This window comes from Ambystoma mexicanum, chromosome 8 (genome assembly GCF_040938575.1).
Source record: "Ambystoma mexicanum isolate Mex_15411 chromosome 8, UKY_AmexF1_1, whole genome shotgun sequence".
NCBI lineage: Eukaryota > Metazoa > Chordata > Amphibia > Caudata > Ambystomatidae > Ambystoma > Ambystoma mexicanum.
Window position 1 is genome coordinate 1,454,564,743 of NC_090929.1, and position 26,579 is coordinate 1,454,591,321.

Below are 26,579 nucleotides of genomic sequence, written 5' to 3' on the forward strand. Positions count from 1 at the left end.
TTCTTGACGTAAAATATCAACTGTCCTGTTCGAGAATTCGATCACACCATTCTTCCTCTTCTTCGAAGGCCAACAAATGGGGCCATAGGTCCCCTTCGACCTCCAGTTATTCCTCGGCTGAGGTAATCAAGGGTCTAACTAGATCATACTCCCCTGCAAAGTGGGATGCATTTCGTAATGAAATACTCAAAAGTTCTTCAAATGCGGCCTAAACAAAGCACCCCCGCGCCCCCCCTTCCACCCCTCGAAGAACAAGCAGAAAGCTGGAGCAGGCCTACTCCTTTTGAGCAGGATGACATGACCAGGGTCCCCAGAAAGATCCAATTTTGCCATGTCACACTGCATTAGAATAAAGGGTCTCCGTAAATTGGGAGACACCAGAAACTGCGGCTGCAGTGAATACATATGTGCTCAAAAATACAGACCATCCAGTAGTGACCCAGAGTATCTGACTAAACATCCGACCCCAGAAAGTTTTGTGGTTCAGGCTGATACATCTACCAAGCAGTCGGCATACCCATCAACCCCTCCTGATAGGGATAAGCGAGTGGATGCCTGGCCGAGAAAAGTATTTACTGCTGGCAGCATTAAAATCAACTAATGTAACGTGTACCTGACATGTGGGACCGTGTAGCTATGGTGGCTGACCACATCCCAGAAGGAGAGGAAAGAGACTGCTTCCTGGCAATCATCAAGGATGGTAAGGAGGCAATGGGTGAATATCTCCAGTCCGGTCTGGATACTGCAGACAGCACCAGCATATCAATGGCAGCTAGCACAGTGTTAGGCAGATTTACATGGTTGAGGAAGTCCGGGTATGCACCAAATGTACAGGCTAGACTACTTGACATGCCCTTTGATGGCTCAAGGCTGTTTGGCGGCAGGGCAGATGAGTTTGGATAAGCTGCAGACCTCAAAGGCGACAGCTAAATCCCTTAGCAGCGCCATTAGACGGCCTCAACACCCATACTCTGGCTCATCTTCCTGGAGGGATAAGTCCTTTTGATTCTACTCCTCCATTGAAAGAGGATAAAGAGATCGGTGAAGATTCCCTCGTGGTGGACGAGGAGGGAGAGGTGACAAGCCAACCCAAGCAGCAACAGTTTTACCACCGGCTGCTGCTTCAGCTGCATCAAAACCACTCTGAGGCCTTGACTCACAAGACCCCGGTGGGAGGCAGACTTGATCAGCATCTGAACGAGTGGCGAGGCATTACTTCAGATGCTTGGGTACTGGAAAGTGTAGCCCAGGGTTACTGCCTTTCTTTCCAAAAAAGGCCTCCAGATCATCCACCAGGGAACAGCTCTTTCTAAATTCCAAATCCGCTCCTTGTGCAGGAAATTTTGACCCTGCTAGAGAAAGGTGCAATAGAACATGTAGCTGTAGAGGAAAGGAACAAAGGTTGGTATTCCCCATAGTGCCTGATTCCCAAAAAAGGACAGAGGATTGAGACCCATCTTGAACTTAAGAAACTTGAAAAAGTTCCTCAGGAAGGACAAGTTCAAGATGGCTACCCTTTCCCAAATCCTTCAGGCTCACCCTCCAGTCTTGGAGTTGGAATCATTGGACCTTAAGGATGCTTACTTTCATGTTGGAGGTTCTTATCAGTTTAGAGTTCTGCCATTCGGGCGGGTTGACCTCTGCCCCAAGGGTTTTCACCAAGTTGATGGCAGTGGTGTCAGCGAGTCTCCAGAGAGGGGGGATTCACATCTACCCCTACCTAGACGATTGGCTGATCAGGGCTCGTTCACCCGAACAAGCCCGAAACATCTCAGCGTAACCTGCCACTCCTGTACAGACTGGGCTTCTCCCTCAATTACAAGAAGTTCCACATTATACCATTTCAAAGACTCCAACTTATTGAAGCAGTCATGGATGCTTCCTCAGGGAAAGCCTTGCCATCCGAGGTGAGAGCTAAACGCATTCTGCAGATGGTTACCAAATTCCAGAGTGCCCAGCATCTTCCGGCCTTCTATTTATTTTTTTGAGGTTGCCTCGGTCCCATGGTATCATGCATTTTCCTGGTGCCAGAGGCTTGTCTGAGAATTAGATCCTTCCAATGGGCTCTCGGGACTCAATGGCCCCAGTTTTTAGGCAGGATGTCGAACCACATGAAAGTTCCAAGCAGAGTCTCTCAGGAATTTCAGTGGTCGGCTTTCAAGGACAACATTCTCAAGGCAGAATCTTTTTGGCAGCCATGGCCGGAGATAACATTAGTGACGGACTCCTCACTCCCGGGGTGGGGAGCCCACACCAGTGATCTGACAATGAACGGTCGTTGGTCTCCATCAGAGTCCAAACTACATATCAACCTTTTGGAGCTGAGAGCAATCGGACTAGCGCTAAAGGCCTTTCTGCCCTCTATGGGGAAAGAAGGTCCTGATAATGACAGACAACACAGTGGCCATGTACTACTTCAACAAGTGAGGTGGTGTAGGGTCACCTGGGCAGGTCATGAAGGAATCTCCCTATCAGCAGTTCACCCAGCTGGAGAGGAGAACACTGCAGCGGATCCTCTGAGCAGGCACAGCAGAGTCTCCCATGAGTGGGAACTAGCTCAAGAAGTCCTTCAAGAGATCTTCACCATTTGGGGAACTCCTAAAGTGGATCTGATTGTGACCAGTGTTAACCGGAAGTGCTAACTGTTTTGCTCCAGGGAATGTCCTCCAAGAGGAGCTCTAGGGGACTCGTTTGTGGTGGACTGGGAATTTCCACTCCTGTATGTGTTTCATGTGATCGGGAGGTTGAGAAAGTTCGGGAAATCCATAATCCTAACTGCTACGGATTGGGCCAGGAGGACGCGGTACGCGGACCTTCTGAACATGTCCATCTGCCCTCCAATTCGTCTTCCACAAAGGGAGGATCTTCTCTTGCAAGAGGAATGTCTGGTTCTCCATCCAGAGGTCAAGACACCCCGCCTTCCCGCATGGTTTCTGAAAGGCTGAGATACAAGGATTGGGACCTCCTGGATGATGTAATTGAGATTTTTCTTTTGGCCAGGAGATCGGCAACAAAATCATTGTACCATTTGTCGTTGAAACATATTCAGTAGATGATGCAGGGATAAGAATCTGGATGCCTTTCTTTGTGACACACCTTTTGGTGCTTTCCTTTTTGTTACATTTGGCAGATCTGGGCCTTCAGATTGGAACAATTTAAGGTTACCTGGCGGCGCCATCTATTTTCAAGCACTCTTCAGAGGAGGATTGATATTTTAAGATTCTTCTGATTTTTTTTTTTTTTCAATTCCTAAAAGGCCTTTCTAATGATTTTCCACCCGTTCCATTCAATGTCCTTGTATCGGATCTCAATCTGGTGTTAAGATTTTTAACAATCATTCCTTTTGAGACGTTACACTCCTGCCCATGAAGACTTTTAACAATCAAAACTGTTTTGCTTATTGCAATAACGTTAGCCCGTAGGCTAAGCGAGTTGCAGGCTCTTTCCTGTAAACCTCCACATACAGTTTTCCATAAAGACAAGGTTATTCTCAAGGTGAAACGTGAAACATTCTTTCTTCTCCAGCATGGGGTCTGGCATGGATTCACATGCTCATGAATATTCCCCGTCGTCAGGCTGGGAATCCTCGGTAAAGAAAAAACCAGTATCAGTTTCGTTTCTGATCTGTCTTTCGTAGTAATAACCAATCACTGGTCTCTGCGTCATACTGACCACAGCCAATGACTGCCCTCTACCTAAGCACCGCCTCTGGCAGCCATCTTCAGATTTTTACCGCACGTTCATGTGTTGGGATCCTCGTGCTATTGCTCTCGAGCGTTAGTGCTATTTTTTCGCGCTTTTTCACAAAAACTTCGATTCTTTCGGTCAAAAGAGCCTCAAGCTCCACCGATCCTACATCCGATCAACGGGGACCCGTGTCGGATTCATCTGTGCCCCTCAAGGGTGAAGATTTCGTCGAGCTACACTTCGGAGGACTCCAGAAGCTTCTCAGGCCCGGTCTCGGAGATGGCCCAGGAGAAGGGAAGCTCGACGCCCGGAAAGCTGTTCAGGGCCTGCCCTGGATGCCAGCTGCAGAACGTCTTCAAGGAGGACGAACACTCTTTCTGCCTTTACTGCCTTCATGGGGACAAGACGCACGTGGAGAAGGACTGTGCGTTTTGCGGCAACATGTCGGAACGGACCATGAAGGACCGCCATCAACGTCTCGCCAGCTGGCTGGAGGGTAAGAGCCCGTCTGGCGAGAAGAAGAAGAAATCTGAGCGGTCTTCTAAGACCTTTGAGGGCGCCCCGGCGACGGGGGCCCAACATAAGGCCAAGCACCGCGAGTCCGCTGGCACCGGGAGCGCCGAACGGTCGGGCTCTACGGGCGCCAGGCAGGGCGCACCCTCCCCGGCACCATCAACCACGAGCCAACGCTCTGGGTCGGGTAAGAGGAAGGCCGAGCACCCGGCGAAGCTCCTGGAGAGACCCCGGTCGAGCTCTAAGGCAGAGGAGGAGCGTGGCAGTGCCCCCTCCCTCAAGGATAAGGCGGTGAGCGCACCTAAGGTGGTGAAGGCCTTGATCCATTCGACCAAGCCCTCTATCGAAACGGTCGCGGCGGCCCTGGCCCAGCCTGTGGAGGCTGCACCAGTGGTGGCGGCCTCGGGGCCCAGAATCTCCCTGCCTCCTCGGAGGGAGTCTTCTTTCGTGCCCATCGATAGGACCCCCGTGAAACCCGCCGTGGGGAAGAAGGGGGGGCAGGGCGTCGTCGTAGATTCGGCCTCAACCTCAGAAGAGGAACTGATCGAGGTCTTAAGCCACGGCCTAGGCGTGGAACAAGACCAGCCCGTCGGAATGGGCCCCGACGCAGGTGACGACGACGACATCGTCGAGGATACCGACGGGGCCCCTGCTCGCCCGTCGGATTCCCCTCTGCCAGCGCCGCAAGACAACTCAGCGGCCATTTTGTTGGCTATACAGTCCTTATGCTCCGAGATAAGGACGAGACTACCGTTACCGACGGAGGAACCTCTCCCGTCGGGGGATCCAGAACCGGGACCTTCTGGTGTTCCCCCTACCAAGAAAAGAAGGATCCATCCACCGCCTCCTTTTCAACCGTCGCGCCCCGTCCAGCCCTCCTCCCCGTCCACCCGAGGGGATGATACGGGGACTGACACGGCAGCGACGGGTACGGACGACGAGGCATACGACGAGGATTTTCCGTCGTCGCCTCCCACCAGGGCTTCTCCGCCCGACGAGATTGGATCGTTCCACTCAATGATCGCCAGGGCATCCGAGCTTTTCCAACTCTGCCCTGAGGAGAAGAAAAAGGAAGGCTTCCTTTACCAACGGCGCGAGACCAAGAGGAAGACGGTCCTCGCAGTGCCTCTGTTGGACGACATTTGGGATGAGGGCCTTTCCCTCCTCAAGAACCCTTCCACGACGCCAGCGAAAAGAGACCGGTACGAGAAAAAGTACCGGGTCCCGGACTCGGCCCCCCTATGCCTCCGGGCGCAGCCTACCCCGGACTCCGTCGTCTCCGCGGCAGCCAGGAAGAAAGCGGGGGGGGGTGCGGCCTCCACGTCGACTTCCCCGCCGGACGGCGAGGGAAAGAAATTGGATGCCATGGGACGCAGAGTCATCTCGTCGGCGGCGACGACGATTAAAGCGGCCAACGCCTTGGCTATCGTGGCCCGCTACGACAGGGAACTCTGGTACAAGATAGCTCCCCTGCTGGATTTTCTGCCGGACGACAAGAGGGCGGAGGCCCTTGAGATCCTGCAGGAAGGTGAGGTGGCCTCGGACCACGCCATCACCGTGGCGACGGACATCGCCGACACTGGGTTCCGCCAGATGGGCAACGGCGTTTGCCTTCGACGTCGCGGATGGCTCAAGGCTACGGACTTTCGGCAGGACGTCCAGACCAGGGTCCTGGACATGCCCTTCGACGGGAACAACCTGTTTGGGAAGACAGTGGACGATTCCCTTCAGGCCATCAAGGCGGATACTGAGACGGCCCGGGCCCTTGGAGTACTGCAGCAACGGCGGACGCCCTTTCGGAGCGGCGGAGGCAAGGGCGCCTCCAAAGGTTCCGGCGGCGGTTTCGCTTCCTACCGTCAAGCGGCCCGCTCGTCGTCGCAAGAGGCCTACAGAGGACGAGGCAAGTCTAGCGGCCCCCGCCGTCGTCGCCAAGGAGGCCAAGGCGGCAAGGCCGCGTCCAAGCAGGATTGAACCGGCCGTGGGGTCGGGCCCCCACCGAAGCACCCCGGTGGGAGGCCGGCTGGCGGGCTTCGTCAGCGTGTGGGAGTCCATCTCCACCGACCGTTGGGTGCTGGACGCCCTGGCCCGGGGCCACGCGCTCGAGTTTCAAAGAAGGTGCCCGCGCGTCCCCCCCGTGGCCAGGAAAGAACTTCACGTCCCTCAACTTCTCCTGGAGGTAAAGGCGATGCTCAGAAAGGGCGCCATCGAACTCGTCCCAAAGAGGCTTCGGGGCTCCGGAGTCTACTCGCGTTACTTCCTCGTGAAGAAGAAGACGGGAGGATGGCGCCCCATCCTGGACCTGCGACGCCTGAACAAGTTCATCAAGGCGCAGAAGTTCCGGATGGTCACCCTCCAGCACGTCCTGGGTCAGCTGGAGGAAGGAGACTTCCTATCGTCGTTGGATTTGGAGGATGCCTACTTCCACATTCCCATCCTAAAGGGGCACCGAAAATTCCTCAGATTCGTGGTCCAAGGGCGTCATTACCAGTTCAAAGCCCTTCCCTTCGGACTGCGGTCGGCACCCAGGGTTTTCACCAAGTGCCTCGCACCGGTGGCGGCGCAGCTGCGCCGCGAGGGGATTCACGTCTACCCCTACCTGGACGACTGGCTCATCCGCGCCAAGACGAGGGAGCTCGCCGTGGTCCACACGGCAAGGACCGTCCAACTCCTCACGGACCTGGGATTCTCCGTGAACTACGCCAAATCCCACCTGGTGCCCGCGCAAGTCGCACTGTTTCTGGGAGCGAGGCTCGACACAGTGTCCCTTCTGGCCTCCCCGTCGGAGGAGAGGACCAGGACCATCCTGGGCAAGGTGCAACGGATGTTGGTGGCCGACGCGGCCAAGGTGAGGTCCATCAAGTCCCTCCTCGGGATGATGTCTTCCTGCATCTACCTCATTCCCATGTGCAGGCTCCGGATGCGCCCGTTGCAAGAGTTCCTGGATGCGCGCTGGATCCAGACGACGGGCAGCTTCGAGGAAAGGATCAAGCTCGACGAGAGTTTCCGACGAGCGATACGGTGGTGGGGCACCCGCGCGCATCTGACGGCGGGCATGGACTTCCAGACCCCAGCCCACCAGGTGACTGTGACCACGGATGCCTCCCTAGAAGGGTGGGGAGCGCACACCGAAAATCTGCACGCAAGGGGACTCTGGCTCCCGACGGAGAAGTCCCTGCATATCAACGTCCTGGAGCTCCGTGCAGTGTTTTGGGCCCTCAGGTCCTTCCTTCCGTCCCTCAAGGGCAAGGTGGTGAGGATCTTCACCGACAACACCACCACCATGTTTTACATCAGGAAACAGGGCGGAACCAGGTCCCCAGCGCTGTCCAAGGAGGCGCAGGACCTGTGGCATTGGGCCGTCGCCCAAGGGATTCTTCTGGTGCCGTTTCATCTGGCAGGGATAAAAAACACCATCGCCGACTCACTCAGCAGGGAGCTGCGCTCGTGCCACGAGTGGGAACTACGGCAGGATCTGGTGGATCGCCTCTTCCGACGGTGGGGCACACCCCAGATCGACCTGTTCGCGACGGCGACGAACACCAAGTGCCGGAGGTTCGCCAGCAGGTTTCCCCAGACGAGGAGCATGGGCGATGCTTTCTCGTTCCCCTGGGAGGGCCTGTTCCTCTACGCGTTCCCTCCCTTGCCTCTGCTAATCCGGCTCGTCAACCAGCTCAAGAGGTCACGGTGCAGGATGATCCTCGTCGCACCTGCGTGGCCGAGGCAGATATGGTTCCCGGACCTTCTGGACTTGTCGGCGTCCCCGCCAATCAAGCTGCCGGCGGACGCGGATCTACTCTCCAGGGAAGGAGGCGCCATCCTCCACCACGACCCGAAGTCGCTGAACTTGCAGGCCTGGCTCCTGCAGCGCTAGAGTTTGGAGGATACGACATACCGGCCGATTGCAGAGAGGTTCTTGCAAAGGCCAGGGCGTCCTCGACTCTTAAATGCTACGGACACAAATGGAAGAGGTTCTCTGTCTGGTGCCACGCACAGAAGGTTAACCCTCTACGGATTACGGCTCCCCAAGTGCTGCCGTACCTGCTGACGCTGGCCAAAGCTGGTCTGGCACACGCGTCCATCAAGATTCATCTTGCTGCGATCTCCCGATACACCAGAACCACGGGCCGGACGTCCTTGTGGTCTCATCGTCTGGTGAAAGAGTTCATGAAGGGACTGTTCAGATCGTTCCCGCCGGTGAAGGCTCCGGCCCCGGCGTGGGAGCTCAACGTGGTGCTGACCAAACTCATGGGACCTCCGTTCGAGCCTCTGCACTCGGCCCCGTTGAAGTTTCTATCGTGGAAAACAGCTTTTCTCGTGGCCATCACCTCCGCACGACGAGTGGGAGAGATCCAGGCCCTTTCCTGCAAGGCCCCGTACTTGACTTTCCACGACACGAGGGTAGTGCTCAGGACGCACCCCTCCTTCATGCCCAAGGTACCGTCGGACTTTCATCTCAACGAACCCTTGGTGTTACCTGTGTTCTTCCCGTCGCCTTCGTCGCCGGCTGAGAGGACTTTGCACTCGCTGGATGTAGCTAGAGCGCTGAAGTTCTACGTGGACCGCACGAAAGGTTTTCGGAAGACGTCACAACTCTTTGTGAACTTTGGACCTGTCAATCAGGGGAAGGCTCTCTCGAAGGCTTCCATCTCCAGATGGCTCTCCGGCTGTATCATGTACTGTCACCGGTTGGCAAACCGACCGCTGCCTGGCCGTCCGAGAGCCCATTCCACCAGAGCGATCGCAGCTACCACGGCGTTCCTATCTGGTGTGCCCCTGCTGGACATATGCAGGGCTGCTACGTGGAGGTCGACGCACACCTTCACGAAATTCTACTGCGTCGACCGGGATTCCAGGGAGGAGTCCAGGGTCGGCCAAGCAGTGCTGCGCAACCTGTTCGCCTGAGGTGAGCCTGGTGAGGAGGTAAGATGCTTAATGTTGAGTTGATGTGATGCTTAATGTTGAGCCTTTGCCACCTCCCGTGGTTGTGCATGTGTGTACTGCTATGTATTCTTTATTCATGAGCATGTGAATCCATGCCAGACCCCATGCTGGAGAAGGAACAAGTTACTTACCTGTAACTGTGGTTCTCCAGCATGGGTCTGGCATGGATTCACATGCGAACCCTCCCGCCTACCCCTCTGCGGCTCTTCACTTGGTCATACTGCCACTTCACGTGCTTCCAAATCTGAAGATGGCTGCCAGAGGCGGTGCTTAGGTAGAGGGCAGTCATTGGCTGTGGTCAGTATGACGCAGAGACCAGTGATTGGTTATTACTACGAAAGACAGATCAGAAACGAAACTGATACTGGTTTTTTCTTTACCGAGGATTCCCAGCCTGACGACGGGGAATATTCATGAGCATGTGAATCCATGCCAGACCCATGCTGGAGAACAACAGTTACAGGTAAGTAACTTGTTCCTTACCTAAGGTAGTCTCCGACTTCCACTTGTCGCAAAAAATAACTTCACCAACTTTTTATCCACCTCCCCATTCGGGAAAGGAGGAGGAAAGATTACATAGACTGGACCCAAAATGTGCTCTGTTTTTACATATCTAGAATGGCTAAATGTCTCCAAAATGACCATTAATTGGCTATAATGGCCCCAAATTGGGTCTACCTGTTACAAAACCATATCCAGATGGATCATCCTGGCTATTGGTGAATGTTACAGATTAGCAGGCAAGGGCCTGCCGGAAGGCCTAAGAGCACATTTCACAAGGCGCATGGCAGCCTCTGCTGCTGTTCAAAGAGGTGTCCAATCAGACATTTGTTCAGCTACGACTTGGCCGTCTGTTCACACTTGTGAGACATTGTCTGGATTCATCTTCCAGTCGGGGAGGGCAATTTGCAAAAGCGGTCCTTCATACGGTCAATGATTAGAACAAAATTTAACTTGTACTCCCACCTCCAAATTATTGCTGCTTTGGGAGTCTATCATAAGATGAGGAATACGTGGGAGGACACAATCCATTCAAAGAACAAGTTACTTGCCCATGGCAACGTTCTTTCAATTGGATGTTCCTCCTATGTATTCCTCATCGCCCATCCCGGCGTACAAGTGTTCTTGCACTATACGCTTTCTTGGAGCCTCCGGTCTATGGTACGACTGGTAATCCCTCTTCAGGGGCTTGGGGGGCGGGGGGGAGACGGCAGAACTGAAGCCAACGGGCGCTGCGTGCGTTACTTATACTGATGATGATGTTGACCGGAGAATGGAGGCCCTCGAGGGACATTGACTCAGCGAGACGGCACACAGTGCCCCGTCAAAGTTTCCGAAGCAGCTGAAGCTGGAGAGATAATTGTAAGAGGAGGAATACGTGGGAGGAACATCCAATCCAAAGAACGTTACCGGGGGTAAGTAACTTGTTCATCTATCTCCTTAGCACTATAGAAGCACAGTTTTAAGGGTGTGTAGACATACATTTCCAAACGGCTCAAAGAGTCATGTTTTCATCGTGCTGCTGTGTTGATTGAGCACATGTTTTTTGTTTTGTATTTTGTTTCCTGTAAACCAATGACAGAATGGTTCAAACTAAGTACTGCAACTATCTAGGAGGAACATTCTCCCTTGTGTAATTTGCTCTCCTTTGAATCTGATCCCTCTCCTGTGAGAGAGGATGCTATTGGACATTTTGGTTATTTTGGCATTGAAAACGGTTTGCTTGCTCTTAAAAAGCATAATTACTCCTACGTCCTGTCCCTTTTCCTCCATACTTATGGGACATTCCTCCGTCCTGTGGGACGGGACCGGAGCACTTTATAAAACATCGCATTTTTCAAAAATGTGTCCCTCTTTTTACGTGGGGTACCGCAAGCGGCCGTAACCCCGCCCTCCTTAGCTCTGCCCAGCGCATCACCCATCAGTCCTTTTCTCCGCTCGATCGGGACTGGACGCACTTGCATCTTCGGATGATTTTTTTTTTTCTTTCTTTTTTTCCTTCCAGTGTCCTCTCCTGCTGTCTATGCCATTTCAGTTAGATTTCCCTTCTTCTTGTCAGTGACGCTTCGCTAGGGCGGATCCCCATCCTCTTTGTTTAGAGTGCTTGGGTCTGGATCACTGGTGGGACTCGTGCTTTTACTGCGACTCCCTTTCGGTCCGGGCGCTTCAACGTCATTTTGGAGCGGTGGGAGGTGTTCCAGTGCACTCCCCCATTGCATTTTCTTCTTTTCATCGAAGAAAAGAAGAAACGCCTGGTGAGTTCTTCACTTTTTAGAGCACCCCGGGCTGGGGGGGGCTCCTTCCTGGTCCAGGAGGAGCGTCAAAAGCTCTATTACCGGGGTTTGCCCTGAGGTGCCTTCTAGGCCTAAAAAGTGTACCAGAGTTTTCTCCGAGGGTCTCTGTAAGGGGTCTATTGACACCGGATTACTATCCGAGGCCCCTCCTGTGGGGGCTATTTGTGAGCCTACCTCTACTGTGGTGGCGGGTACCAGAACTTGCTTCAAGTTCTCCTTGGCTGGAGCTTCCCGTAAAAACACTGGGCTATGCCCTGAGGCCTCAGTTGAGGCTGTTAGTACCTAACAAAAGTTTAAGGCCCGTGGTGAAGGGGCTTTAGATACTGGGCTCGGGTCTGAGGCCCCTCGTTTGGTGGCTAGGGTGGCCAACAGTTCTGAGAGGCCTGCTAAGGTCTTGTCGGTGAGGTGTGTGCCTCATCGCTCCCGTCCAAGCGGTAACACCAGACCTGTTGAGGGGGCACGGAGTGAGGTCATGGACCGTAATTCCTCAGTTAACGGCGGTGCCGATGTCCTTCTGTTGAAGGCTTCTCTGGCTGATAGCATGTCTCAAAAACATTCTAGGCCTTGCAGTACCGGTTCGGCCGAGGTTCCTTTCATCTAGGCTAAGATGAAGACCCCTGACCCAACTGTGGAGACCCCTGTCTCACTGCAACACGTGTTGCAGTTCTCCTTATGTGCTGACAAAATGGCAGCTGCTCCCGCCAAGACTACGGTGGCCATTTTGGATACCTCCCTCACAACTACGCCATTGGCCCTAGGTGTGGGGAGTGGGTTTTCCGGTGAATATCGATTTCCTTGTGCACATCCTTTTCGTCTGGTTTGACTGGAATGCTTGGATGCCCCTTCTGCACAATGTCTCGCTTCCTGTGGCATCGGAGCCCTTGATTTATGTGGACTCCAGTGGAGAAGGGCCCTCTTGCAACCCTCTCCCTTGCGTCCCTGGAATTACTCTGCTCATGAGAGGCCTCCTCCAGTCGCGCCTAAATCATCGGCTGAGGACGTCTTTTTCGGCAAGTTTCAAAGACTTATGCAGTCCAACCCCATGAAGGAGTATTTTCGAGGATTGTTTAGGGAGATCTGCCCGCCTGCGCCGACGGTCCAGCTGCAGCACCTGTGGTTCCGCCGGCGCTGCTTTTACCGGCTGGACCTCCCCCGACTCTTCCTCCCTTGCCTCTGTTGTCACCAATGGACAAGTCTATAGTGGTGCCTGATGCAACTGAGCCGGATCTGTTGGACGACGCACAAGAGGATCAGGACAGCGATGACCAGCCTTTCACGACTGGGTGCTGGACATGATGTGCCTATTGGATGTTCCAGTACCCGAGGCACCCGCTCCGCAGGAGGGCGTGCTTTCGGGGGCGTTCACCTTGTCTCCTTCGGAGCGTACCGGCTTGTTCTTGCAGAAGGACATTTTGGCAGAGGTCCGTAAAGTTTGGGAAAAACCACACTCTGGACTGTTTGTCAACAAGAAGATTGACGTGTGTTATAGGCTCCATTCTTCGGAACAGGTGGCTTTAGCGTTGTCCGCCCCCCTCCTCCACGTTAGTGGCTGCTGTCACTTTACAATCCAGACCTGCTGCATCGTCTACCGCTATGGCTACACAGGTTCTGGCTAAAGAGAACAAGCTTCTTGACTCTTTGGGAAGGAGGATTTTCGCTAATTCAACTCTGCAGTTACGTCAAGTGAACGCAGAACTGGTGTTAGCGTGGGCAAATATGAAATTGTGGGAAGGTCTGTCAGAATTTGAGAAATGTATTCCCGCCGGAAAGCTAGAGGATTTCAGATCGGATTTGTTAGATGCTAGGGTCCTGGCGCAGGACATGCTGGAGGCCGCGGCACATCATGTCGACGCCTCGGCCCACAGCCTCATGCTTGGCGTGGACACCTCTCGTCAGGCTTGGCTGCATGCCACCAAGTTCTCTAAGGAGGTGCAGGATAAGGTTTTGGACCTGCCCTTTGATGGCAAGAAGCTTTTTCATTCCACAACCAACGGATGTTGAACTGACCAAAACTAAGGATAGCACTCAGACCGCCAAGTCTTTGTCGATCCTAGTGAAACCGTCTTTCAGGGCACAGAGAACGTCCTCGCATCCTCGGCCTTCTGGTTTCGGGGGTTTTCTGGACCGAAAGTCCCGCAGGGTTGATACAGAGCCAATTTTTCTCCTATTCCTCAGCCTCCTCTTCAGGTTCAGGAGGCGCCACCACCGAAAAACCAGCTAAATGAAGTTTCTCTGTGCTCGCACGGGACCCCGTTGGGAGGATGCATTGCATCTCATTGGGAGGCGTGGTAGACCATCACCGCGGACCGGTGGGTCTTGTCAGTCGCTCGGGCGGGCTTCTGCTTGGCCCTTACCCCTACCCCACCCATCAATCCTCCCTTCCAGCAGTCGGGGTCGCCCTCCCTCAGAGCCAAGATTCAGAAGTTGCTGGATGTCGGGGCGATGGAACCAGTTCCCATAGGGGAGGGCTTCTATTCCCGGCTGTTTACTGTGACCAGGCTGGCCTGCTCACGATCCTAGACCTTAACCAGTTCAATCTCTCTCTCTCTACCCCAAGAGAAATTCACGATGATCACGCCCTGTCAGAAGTCCTCTTTGCAGAAGGGCAATTGGCTCAGCGTGGTTGACCTCCAGGGTGCGTACATCTGAGATACCTATGGTTTTCTGTGGGAGAGCAGCACTTCCAGTTCCAAGTGCTCCCTTTTGGCCTCAGCTCAGCACCACGTGTCTTTACGAAGATGTCGGTTATCGCAGCTTATCTTCGGCTTCAGGGTATCCATCTTTGGACGATTGGCTGCTGCGCAGTCCTTGTCCTTTGACAGCCTCAAGTAACTCTCCTCCAGCTCCTGTTCCACCTTGGGCTGTCGGTGAACTGGGGGGGGGGGATCCTCCATGACGGTCTCTCAGGACCTGATTTTCCTGGGTTTTCGTTGGAACACGATCGACTGTAGCGTATACCTGACCGGAGACAGAATGGCAGATCTGGTGGCCACATGTCAGGTCTTTGCGCAGTCGGGGAGAATGTCGGCCTGGTGGTTCTAGAGGCTTCTGCGCCTCATGGCCTCGTGTTTTTTGGCTCCTCCTCTTCTCAAGATGAGGCGGACGCAGATGGCTCTTCGGAGTTCTTGGCGTCAAGCTGTAGATCCGGACTCCAAAATGTTATCGATTCCAGCTTTCATGAGAGTGGACCATTTGTGGTGGTCGTCTCTCTGCAAATTGTTGGTGGGGGCAGCTTTTCACTACTCCGCTCCGCTGGTGACAGTCACGGCAGACTCTTCCCTTCTGGGGTGGGGTGCGACGTTGGACCTTCAAGTTTCCGATCTCTGGTCGCCCCAAGAACAATCTCCTTCATATAAATCACCTGGAGCTTCTGGCAATCTTCCTGGCGCTCAAGGCGTTCAAGCCAGTCATTGTCAACCAAGTGGTCCGTGTCCACACGGACCTAATGGTGTCCATGTTTTACATCAAGCGGGAGAGGGGGGGTAACAAAGTCCCCTCCTCTTGTGCATCTTGCCATTCAGATTTGTGAATGGGCGGTGCAGCATGGCATCTGGCTGGTGGCTGTACACATCCCGAGCCGGCTGAATGTTACTGCGGATGCCCTCAGCCAACGAACGATTGTCTGCTGCGAGTGAGAGTTGAAAGTGGAGGTCCTCTTACAAATCTTCCAGTGTTGGGGCACTCCAGAAGTGGACCTCTTCGCAACGTCGGCCAACAGGAAACTTCCTCTGTATACCTCCTCTGTGGGGGATGCTCTCAAGATTCCCTGGCACAATGAGGGCCTATGCTTTTCCGCCTCCGATTCATCAGACAATTTGCAAACTGAGGAACACAGTGAACTGTTCTCTTCTGCTCATAGCTCCGTGGTGGCTGGCCAGGTTCTGGTTTTCAGAGCCTCCGCATCTGTCGGTGTGTGCACCGATCAGGCTTCCGTTGGTTCCCGACCTGCTTCACCAGAGAGATCGGCAACTGTGGTACCCCTCCCCACAGTTGTTCAGCTTGGCGGCATGGTGCCCGAGTTCAGATCTTTAGAACATCTCAACCTTTCTGCTGATAACCTGTGCGTTATTCAGGCAGCCAGGAAGCCCTCGACGAGATCTCAATACAGGAGCAAATGGCTTCGGTTCTGGTGCTTAGCCAAACAATTGGACCCCAGGGTGGCTACGATCGACACAGTGCTGTCCTTCGTCTCTCACCTAGCAGAGTCGGGCATTCATGTCCTCTCATGCAGGACTTACCTTTCGGCTGTTGCCGCCTACTTATCCACGGACCAGTGCTCTTTTTCACTATTAAATCCAGTGGTTAAAAGGCACATTGCGGGTCTAATGCGTTCTTACACTCCTGTTCGCAAACCGCATCCGACGTGGCATCTGAACGTGTTCCTAAACCCTTCGAACCAATGGCTACGGTAGATATTAAGCACCTTTCGTGGAAAGCACCTTTCGTGGAAAGTGTCCTTCTTGGTCGCCGTGACTTCGGCAACATGTTTGAGTGAGCTCCAGGCTTTGTCGGTGGAGCATCCCTTCTTGGTTTTCCACAAGGATAAGGTTGTCCTAAGGACGAATCCTTCTTTCCTGCCAAAAGTGGTCTCTGATTTTCATCTAAATCAGTCAATCTCCTTGCCCGTCTTCTTCCCAAACCCGGCTTTGGAAGCCAAAAGGGTTTTGCATTGCCTGGATGTTAGAAGAGCTCTTAGGTTCTATCTGGAGAGAACATCTGAATTTAGGAGTTCTCAACTATTGGTGACCTTTGGTAATCCGCACGGTTAACGGGCCTCCAAATCTACTATCGCCAGATGGGTTGCTGCCTGTAGTATGGAGTCTTACACAGTTCAGGGCCTCCAACCTCCTAAAGGGATTCACGCACACCTGGTAAGGGGCAAGGCAGCTGCTGTTGCCTTTCAAAAGTATGTTTCCCTGGGGGACCATCGCGAAAGCGGCTTCATGGGCCTCTCCATCGGCATTTTGTAAACACTACTGTTTGGATCTGAGCCCCAGAGCTGATGCTCAGTTTGGCCAGGCTGTGCTTACCCTATATCAGTAAGGAGTTTCCATCCATCTGTAATTCCTGTGAGGAGTGCTTGGGAATCTCCCATAAGTATGGAGGAAAGGGGACGGGATGTAGGAGTATAATAAGGTTACTCCCCGTAGTGACCACCTTACTCCTAGTCCATAGTCCCCTTTCCTCCATACGCCCGCCCGCCTTCCCCCTCTAATAAGGTTCCTCTGTTATTGCTTAAAGGCGATAGAAAATGACTGATGGGCGATTCGCTGGGCAGAGCTAAGGAGGGCGGGGTTATGGCCGCGTGCGGTACCCCGTGTAATAAGGACACATTTTTGAAAAATGTGATACTTTTTACAAAGTGCTCTAGTCCCGTCCCACAGGACGGAGGAATGTCCCATAAGTATGGAGGAAAGGGGACTATGGACTAGGAGTAAGGTGGTCACTACGATGAGTAACCTTATTATTTTCACTGGCTACCTCTGTCAACTTGTGACTGTTGCTATTGAATAACTCTTCAATAGTAAACATTTGTTATATTTATTCTCTTTCAAATCTCTCCTAGTTCGGTATGCTCCTATTTATGCTTGTGCCATTCCTTGTTCCTCTTGCACAATCTGTTTTGGTTTAATATGTTTATTTTTATGTTTTTAGGATTTTATGGAAGGCCATGGATTATGGAGCAGAGGAAGGAACTTTTCAGGAGGTAGGTGTTTCTTTTACGTTTGAGAGAATCCCTCTTCGGTATACTTTAAAATAATATGTATAGTTGCTAATAATAGCTTGAAAGCTGTATGACTAGATGTATTTATGCCATGCCTACATATTTGCAAGGGAACTTAGATATTTGCTAGTACATCATATGGAGCATTAGAAATTTCATGGAGTAGGACCGTGATGAATAGTGTGTACATTTGTAGAAAAGGTTAGTGTTTAAATATTCAACCTTTCCCTCAAATATAATTCTGTTGACTTTCAGGGCCATCACACCTGACGTTCATTATTTGTATAAAATCCCTCGTGGACCTGCTACACAGCGGCTCTACTTCCAGGCCTAGGCCAGTAACCCGCAAATCTACAGAAGGGTCCACCCAAACCAATTTGCAATCTTTCAAAATAGACTCCAAGCTGTAAACCTGGGAAGGGCTAAATGGCCTCCAGATCAGTAATGCAAAAAACTGAAAACCTTGTCTTTAACCCATCTCACCTAATGGGACATCTTCTCACTCGGTTTCTCCGTCCCCCTTTTCTCTCCGTCCCCCTTTTCTCTCCCTTCACCTCTGAAAAATAGTCACTATAAAACCAAGGAACGTAACCTAGGCCTAATCTGGTCATGAATTCACTTATCAGTGCCACATTCAAATCTGCTTTTTCTCATGTGACTCTTCAGAAATTCCCCTCCACCCCTGCGTATTAAGTCTACCACAAAATAATGATCGGAGCACTTGCAAACTAAAGGCTGAACTACTACAACCCAGTCAGCCGCACCTTCCGTATTTCTAATGAAAAAGCTGCAAGTAGTTCAGAATGCCATTCTTATGGAAAGATCAACTACTTACCAACTCAATCTCATCATGCTTCCCGGCAGAGGGGTGGAGTAAACTTCTGGTTCGACACAAAATTTTGGCAATCATGGAAAAGTATGGATGTAGCTGGATTATGCACTAGGAGCAGTGGGAGGATGGCCGAATCTCTTCTCAGATGGCCAATTGCTCTATTTTGAAAAGTGGAAGAACAAATATGATATGCAGAAGGGTTCCTTTTTGGCATACACACGTGTAGTAAAGAGGTTGGCCGGATTGTGGGGAGACATCCCGAAGGAACCGCAATCTGGTGCATTATTGCAGATGGTGCTGATGAGTAGCGATCGGACAAGGGCTATATTGCGATTATACAACTGGTTCTAAGAGCAGATACCGCTGTGGGAACTGGAGGGGGGAAAAGGTGTTGGGTTTGTGTGATCAGAGAAAATATGGGAACAAGTAGAGTATTGAGTAATACACGGTTCCGGTTGATTCAATTCAACTATCTGCATAGGCTGTATGTTACCCTGGTGAGATATGCCATTAACCGCAAGGTGCCTCATTGTTCACGGTGTGGGGAGAGTTCAGTAGGGTTTTGGCAGATGATATGGAAGTGCCTAGTGATCTCCACGTATTCGGAGGGGGTGTTGGCTAAGATTAACTCTCTACTCCAGGGTTCGTACGACTGCCTGCCATCTGTTTGCTTCTGGGGACTGGTGCCAGGGAAAAAGAGGGATAAAACGAAGAAAAAGATGGTACAATTTCTGTTGATTTTTGGCTGAGATGGGAGGGCTATATCATGGAAGTTCTAGGTGCCTAGTGATACAAAAATGTATTAGAAACGTTCAAAGATGTGGTCTGGCTGAATCAGTGATTCTGCGTAAACTGGGAGGAGAGGTCTTGGAGGGGGACGGTGGGGAGGCTGATTGGGGGCAGATGCTTAACAAATTGATGGCCTCTCCAGATCTCAGATCTCCCTGAAAGGATATGGCCGGAAAAGGGTGACTTCGAAACAAGAGATCGGTTTTTCGGGATGGGTCAAAGGGGTGTGCAATGGGTCTTGGATATGTTGGGAGGGAGAAGGGCCAAAACAGGTATTGAGAGAATGGTGAAACCACAACTGGCATAATAGTCAAACGTAACACATGTCCCTGGGGCTGTGCTGAAGAGGGAATTGTGGGGCTGTATGTTATTCTAATGTTGCAATTGTATTGTTTGTTGTAACCTGTATATGGAAAATAAAAACGGATTAAAAAAAAAACACATGCATGCACTTCTGGTACAGGAGAGTATCTAATTTGAAAGTGTTCCTGGCATCCAAATGCTTAGGAGGCTCCACACCATAATAATGAGATGTCTTTCCTTACCAACCAAAAATCGCCCCGCCCACTGCCCAGGCCACTCGTGTTCCAATACCGCAAACCACATGCAAGTCCCAAGGGGACAGCATATAATCACTCCTTACATCTGGAGTACTAGAAGAAATTGTGCCCAACCTAATTTCTTTCAGGGCAAATTCAGGACGCCTATGAGAAACCGCAGTTGGAATCTGCTACATATGTCCTGTGATCACTTATTGTGTGTACATATGTAGGTGAACCGCCTCATCTTAGCAATACTAATGACTTTCAAGAGCTTGTTCTCTCACAGGAACAATTTTGATTCTCCAAAAAGCAGAGCCATATCGATTAATTAATCATTGAAAGTTTAGTCTATCTGTTAGTGATTAGAATTCGATTTTCGTTGCATTCCTGCTTCCAAAGTACCCTATTGAAAATCTAGGCATAGTGTTATGTTAGGTTGTTTTATACCTTGCACCGTTAACCATTGACATAGTCTCCAGGATGTCACGTAGCTCTGTAAGAAAGGGGGCATTGTGGGTTATTGAGAGGAAGAGGGATGGGATCGAAGTTGTGATCTTCTGTTAATGCTTTGAAGAACCGGTGTCCAGTGCGAGTCAGTTTTCTTTGTGTGCACTTATTGTTGTATCCAGAGGGGTGAGGATTGTCTGGGATTGTTTGCAAATGTTTGTGTTGGATGTGTGTTTTAAGTTTAATTTGGCTGGCCCATAGGGCGTGTGCTACTTGGGAGGTATGTGGGAGTGGAGCGGGGTGGTTAGTACATTGGTTACTCTCAATGTTTTCAAAGTGCAATACCTTGGTTACAATTCTATGACAGGACAGGAGGCTCGTATTATGCTTTACTTCCTTTAATACTGCCAAATCAGCTTTTCAATGTATTACTTTTAAACATTGTGTGCTTTTTTTTTCTTCTCCAGACATAAAAAATAGCCAATCAGACGTTTAAAAGTCCATAACCAAATTTTCTTCATCTCAGAAACCATTTAAACTAAAACTCCCCTGCACCTCCATGAGTGCTGTAGTTCTGACCCCGTCCCATGCTGCACTGCGGTGCTGGGTCATCCTATAAGAACCCCATTGTCCCAGGTCCTTTCCTCTTTCTTTTTGCTGCCATGATGATAGAAGTACCTCCTAATTCAGTTCTTGATTTAATTGCATCGTTACAAGCAGAATATAGTTTCTGATGTTTGTTAATCTGCTTAGAATCACATGCTGTGCATAGGTCCGACATCCAGTGGTCACTGCGGAGTATTGCATTTTGTTTTTCGTAGTCGAAAAAGGGGACGTCGACAAGGCGTGTCTGAAACACTATCCCTATAGTGACGTGCGTTGTACCCACAATCCCTCACGCGTCGAGGTCCCTCAGATTGTTTTTTTCCGCCCAGCTTCTGGTCGCCTTCACACAGAGCTCCTCGAGAGACATTGCAACTCCTCGACCTTTGGTCGTTTTTTCTCATATTAATAATCCCTCCCTCGACGCAGTTGTAAGCTGTTCTCCGCCGAGCAAGATCTTTGACGGAGGGTCGAGCGGAGGAAATCCTTCGGCGCTGCCGAACACGTGGCCTGGCCTCGCAGGCCATATACAGTAGGGAGAGTGGGGTCGTGGGACATCTCTGTGTCTTTTCTGAGAATGCCTTTCCCTTTCACCTTCCTTTCCCTTGGGGTGCTTATCGCGATTTATTGCCTCGGCTATGGAGAGGACACCCTTTAGGTTTTGCCCGCTTTGCAAAGGCAAATTTACTTGGAAGGACAAGCATTCACGGTGTAACCGCTGCTTGCCCCTCGATCACAAGGAGGAAGGTTGCGCGGCTTGTCGGCTTCTTAAGCCTAAAACTCTAAAAGACCGTAGGGTTAAAAGGTGGGCGGCCTACGCGATGTCGAAGGCCGAAGGTTCACCCGCCGCTGCTACCACCGACAGTGACGAGGAACGCGATAACACGACCTCCGCTACGGAAGTCGAAACCCCCTCTAAGGAGCGCTTGCGCGCGTCGTCTGTCCCCGGCCCCGACGGGCTCGGCTCACGCCCTGCTTATGGGGATGAACACCCCAGCGACACTGACGCACACAAAGACTCACATAAGCACACAACCCACGGCTCTTCTTCGTCTAAGACGAAAAGAGCTTCGGCGCCCAAGGAGACGCAGGTTCCACCGGCGGCCTCCTCGGGCCGTTCGGGTTCGAAGCCCCTCTCGCAACCGCAGCCGCGACCAGCGACTGGGCTTTCAGCAAATAAGGGCGCCGCCCCCAAACCATCGGCCGGCGCGCATCAACAGAAGGCGCATACCGCCGTAGAGCGTTCGACACCCATAGCGTCGAAAACGCAAGCTTCCGCCGACAAACTAGTCGCCGACAAACGAGTCGCCGAAAGCTTGGCGAGGATCGCTGTAGCCGACGCCCAGAAGCGTACGCCGAAGAACACGTCGAGCGCTACGCATAAGTCGAAAGACACGCCGAAAAAGCCCGAAGAAAGGCAGGGACTACCCCCTTCAGTCGGGGGGTCACCCAGCACACCTGAAGGTTTTTCGGAGGGCGACGGGACACTTTCCTCGACGCTTTGGGAGAGGTCGAGCCGTTTCCAGCTAGATGACTCTATTTTTCCCCCGCCAGACCGCTCTGGGGTACCCCATGAAACCATGGAAAGACTCCACCTCTGTATGGAGAGGATGGAAAGGTTTATGAATACCCAGACCTCTCAAACTCCCAAGAGGACTAGAGAAGGGCCTCAGGAGGACCCCAGGGCCAAAAATCCGAGGCTAGTCGATCCCCAGGTGGACACAGCCTCAGACTTCCATAACATATACGACCTCACTGGGGAGGAACAATACTTGGAGGAGGAGGATGATTTCATGGACGATGAAGGACAGAACCAGGAGGAATGTCTGGAAGACAGGCCAGACATTATAGAAGAAGGCTTCAGAGAAGACACTGAAGAAGGACCTTCGCACCCCTGGCAATCCCCATCAGTATATTCCAACACTGATGTCCTAAACCTAAATCCTCCTGACAATTCACCGGTTAGGAACACGTCTCCAATTGACGATCAGCCCACTTTCAATGCACTGTTGCGCAGAGCAGCAGCACATTTCGAACTGGACACTGGGGAGCTCTCTCCAGAATTAGACTTTGTGGAAAAAGTAATTAAAGAGAAACCCCCGGTCAGCCAGACCATTCCCCTCCTAGCTTCAGTGAAGAGAAGAATCATCCCTTCGCTGGCCACTCCCGCATTGATCAGAGGGGTCAATCCGAGAATTGAAAAACTTTTCACTCCTTCTCCCTCAGACCCGCTCTACATTAGGGGACATTCCATTCCGGATTCCCTAGTAGTATCTAATACTAGAAAGAGGGCAGGGGTACCACTTTCCACCAGTGAGGCACCCCCTGTCAAGGAGGGCAAAAGGCTATATGCCCTTGCAAAAAGAGTAACTTCCTCGGCTGCCTTCTCAGCAAGAATTGCGAACAACAATTCTTTGCTTGCTAGCTATGCAGACGCGCAGTGGGCCAAACTGCGCAAGGACGCTGAGGAAGCACCGGAGCCTTTACGTACACGCCTACTTTCAACTATTGGCGAAGGAACCCAGGTTAACCAGAGCATTGTAAAAAACTCTCTAGACGCGGCAGAAACAGCGGGACGTTCCCTGGTGCAGGGAATACTCCTAAAACGCCATATATGGCTGCGCAACTCGGGGTTTAAACCGGAGACACAGGTGTCTTTAATAAATAAACCTGTGGAAGACTCTAACCTCTTCGGAAAAGCGGTGGATGAAGCTCTAGAGATGGCTAAAAAAGAGTTCGATACTATCAAGACTCTTGACCAAATCTCTAAGACCACTACCAGACGCAGCTATGGCAACAAACGCTTTTTTCGTGGCCAACAACAACAACAACAAAGTCAGCATCAACTATACCTTGCCACCAATTACCAGACCAATAGTGGGCAGTACAGCCAAAGAGGCCAACGCCGGGGTAAAGGGAGAGGTCGGGGATCCACCCCCAGAGGCTCCCAAGCCCCCAACAACTCCAAGTGACGCGAAGATTCGCGTCCCCTCCCATGCAACACCGGTCGGGGGCCGGATAACATCCTTTCTTCCTGCATGGGAGGAGATAACGTCAGACCGTTGGGTACTTTCCTCCGTAGCCCACGGATACTGTATCGAATTCAACAGTTCCCCATCCTACAGACCCCCGAGGGGACGTCGCATGACACCGGAACATCTTGCCATCCTTCTCCAAGAAGTACAACAACTGCTGGAAAAAGGAGCCATAGAGGTCGTGCCTCTATCTCAGGTAACGGAAGGTTTTTATTCAGTGTACTTCCTTGTACCCAAAAAGGATCTAACCATGCGCCCTGTATTAGATCTGCGCCCAGCGAACAAGTTTATCAAACCCCAAAAGTTTCGTATGGTAACCTTACAGGAAGTGATCCCACTGCTTTCTCAGGGAGATTACATGACAACATTGGACATGAAAGATGCATACTTTCATATTTTAATGTTGCCAGCGCACAGAAAATACCTCAGGTTCATGATAGAGGGCAAACACTACCAGTTCAAAGTGCTACCCTTCGGCATAGCATCAGCACCAAGGGTATTCACGAAGGTGCTGGCAGTGGCAGCGGCCCACCTGCGCAGGTTGTCCATCCCAGTTTACCCTTACCTCGACGACTGGCTCATAACAGGGGATTCTTACGAAACATGCTTCTCCAATACCCAAAAGACGGTAGACCTTTTGTTCAAGTTGGGCTTCTCCATCAACGAAAAGAAGTCCAGTTTAGACCCCAGTCAAATCAAGCAATTCCTAGGGGCTCTAATTCAAACAAAGGACGGCCTCGTCTTCCCCTCCCAAAGAGAGGGTCCAAAACATGCTGTTTCAAATCCCTCAATATGTGACCGGTCGAGAGGTGACGGTACGCAAAGCAATGCGCCTTCTAGGAATGATGGCGTCGTGTATTTATTTGGTACCTCACGCGCGCCTGCGCATGCGCCCAATGCAAGAGTGGCTCAACAGCCAGTGGTGTCAGGCCAGCGGACTATGGGAGGATCTAGTTGTGGTCTCGCAAGCCTTGGTTCTCTCGCTACGGTGGTGGACAAAGGAAAACATGGAAAAAGGGAAACCCTTTGCCACACCCGCGGCGGAAGCCACTCTAACCACAGACGCATCCCTCACAGGATGGGGGGCGCACCTATCCCATCAGACTGCTCACGGAGTGTGGACTCCGAACGTAGCATCCAAACACATAAATCTTCTGGAGCTACTAGCTGTGTTCAAGGCGCTAAGAGACTTCCAGAAACACCTACAAGGCAAAACAGTAATGGTCCTTGCAGACAGCACCACAGCCATGTACAACATCAACAAGCAAGGGGGCACCCACTCTCCAGGCCTGTCCAAGCTGGCCCAGAATATATGGAAGTGGGCTCTCAAACAGGACATGTTCCTACTATCACTACATGTACCCGGGGAACTCAATCCATGCACAAAGCATCTCTTAAACACCTCACGCTTAAGACTGCTTTTTTAATAGCTATCACCTCCATCAGGAGAGTAAGTGAACTTCAGGCTCTTTCTATTCTAGACCCCTTCGTTACAGTTCACAAAGATAAAGTGGTTCTACGCACTCACCCTAGGTTTGCTCCGAAATTTATTTCTAAATTCCACGTAAACCAATCTATAGAACTACCAACGTTCTTTCAAAATCCTTCCAATTTGGGAGAAAGGACACTGCACACACTAGATGTACGCAGAGCGGTCATGTTCTACATGGAAAGAACCAGACCACTGAGGAAGACTAATCAGTTCTTCGTCTCGGTGGCAGCAGGAAGAGAAGGAGATGCGGTTTCAAAATCCACTATTTCTAGATGGATTGTTCAATGCATCACTCTCTGCTATACTCTTGCTAAGAGAGAACTGCCCTTTAGGCCAAGAGCACACTCTACTCGAGGCACGGGGGCATCCATAGCATTCATTGCAAATGTTCCCCTTGAGTCCATCTGCAAAGCGGCTACCTGGAGTTCTGTGCACACCTTTACAAAACACTACTGTCTAGATACACACTCTAGATCTGACTCCCAGGTGGGACAGGCAGTATTACGACACCTTTTCTCTACTGTTCCTTCTCATAACCCACCGCCAACTCCGGGTACTGCTCGCTAGTCTATGCACAGCATGTGATTCTAAGCAGATTAACAAACATCAGAAGAGAATGCATTACTTACCGTAAAATGATGGTTGTATCTGCTTAGATTCACCTGCGCCCACCCTTCCTCCCCGCTCGGATGGAAGGAACATAGACTTCCTTTATATATCTGTCTCTTTTCTGTACTCGCTCACGTCTAGAAGGCTCCCTCAGGTCAGAAAAATACAAACAGAGGGACCTCGACGCGTGAGGGATTGTGGGTACAACGCACGTCACTATAGGGCTAGTGTTTCAGACACGCCTTGTCGACGTCCCCTTTTTCGACTACGAAAAACAAAATGCAATACTCCGCAGTGACCACTGGATGTCGGACCTATGCACAGCATGTGAATCTAAGCAGATACAACCATCAGAAATGCTTTTACGGTAAGTAATGCATTCTCATATTTAGTGGCGCGTAAGCTGCATGAATGTATTCTATTTAAACAGATTACCTTGGAGCGCTTCCCAGCGCATGTACACCCGTCGAACTCGTTGTTCACACGTATTACCATTGTGCGCCCAGAGTGGCCGCCTACACGTAGATTCGCCGCGAGTTTATCTGCTCAGCGTTTGCGCGCATCGCGAACAGTACATCTCTGTTTGTTTTGTGGAGAGGAGGCGGGACCGGCGCCGCAAGTGAACACGCCCGCCTCAGGCTCCTGGCCCCGCTCCTCGATCCTGCAAAGCCGCGTCGCTGAACACGGCGAGCGGTAGGACCCAGGGGAGCGGGAGGATTTAGTATTCCCCGGCATCCCCTGGGATCCCTTCCGCCGGCAACGTGCGATTTTTTAATTGCGTTGTGGATGCCGAGCGGAGCAGACACCTGTAGATACTGAGAGGAATTATTTTAAAAAAAGACATTGTTTCGTCGGAGCGCACACGGAAAGGGACATTGGCAAAGACGATTCCTGTCTGACAGTAGAAACTGTCAGAAGACACGAATTTACAGATTAACAGGTCACCTTTCATCCCTTGCTGACAGCACATAAGTTAACTCTGCTAACGCCATGGCCCAATACAAAAGCCCCGGTGCCACTCCTTCCACCTCGCTTGAATGGTCAGAGGAGGAGCGGAGGAAAGCCCTTAC

General features: G+C 51.6%; 1 protein-coding gene across 1 annotated transcript in view; it reads left to right on the plus strand.

Annotated features, from left to right (window-relative positions):
* The window catches only part of OGA (O-GlcNAcase), an 867,474-nt gene that overhangs the window by 56,608 nt on the left and 784,287 nt on the right, over window positions 1-26,579 (plus strand). The window contains exon 2 of the mRNA XM_069611624.1: window positions 17,091-17,142. Coding sequence (XP_069467725.1) covers window positions 17,091-17,142 — 52 coding nt within the window. The remainder of the gene's footprint in view (window positions 1-17,090; window positions 17,143-26,579) is intronic.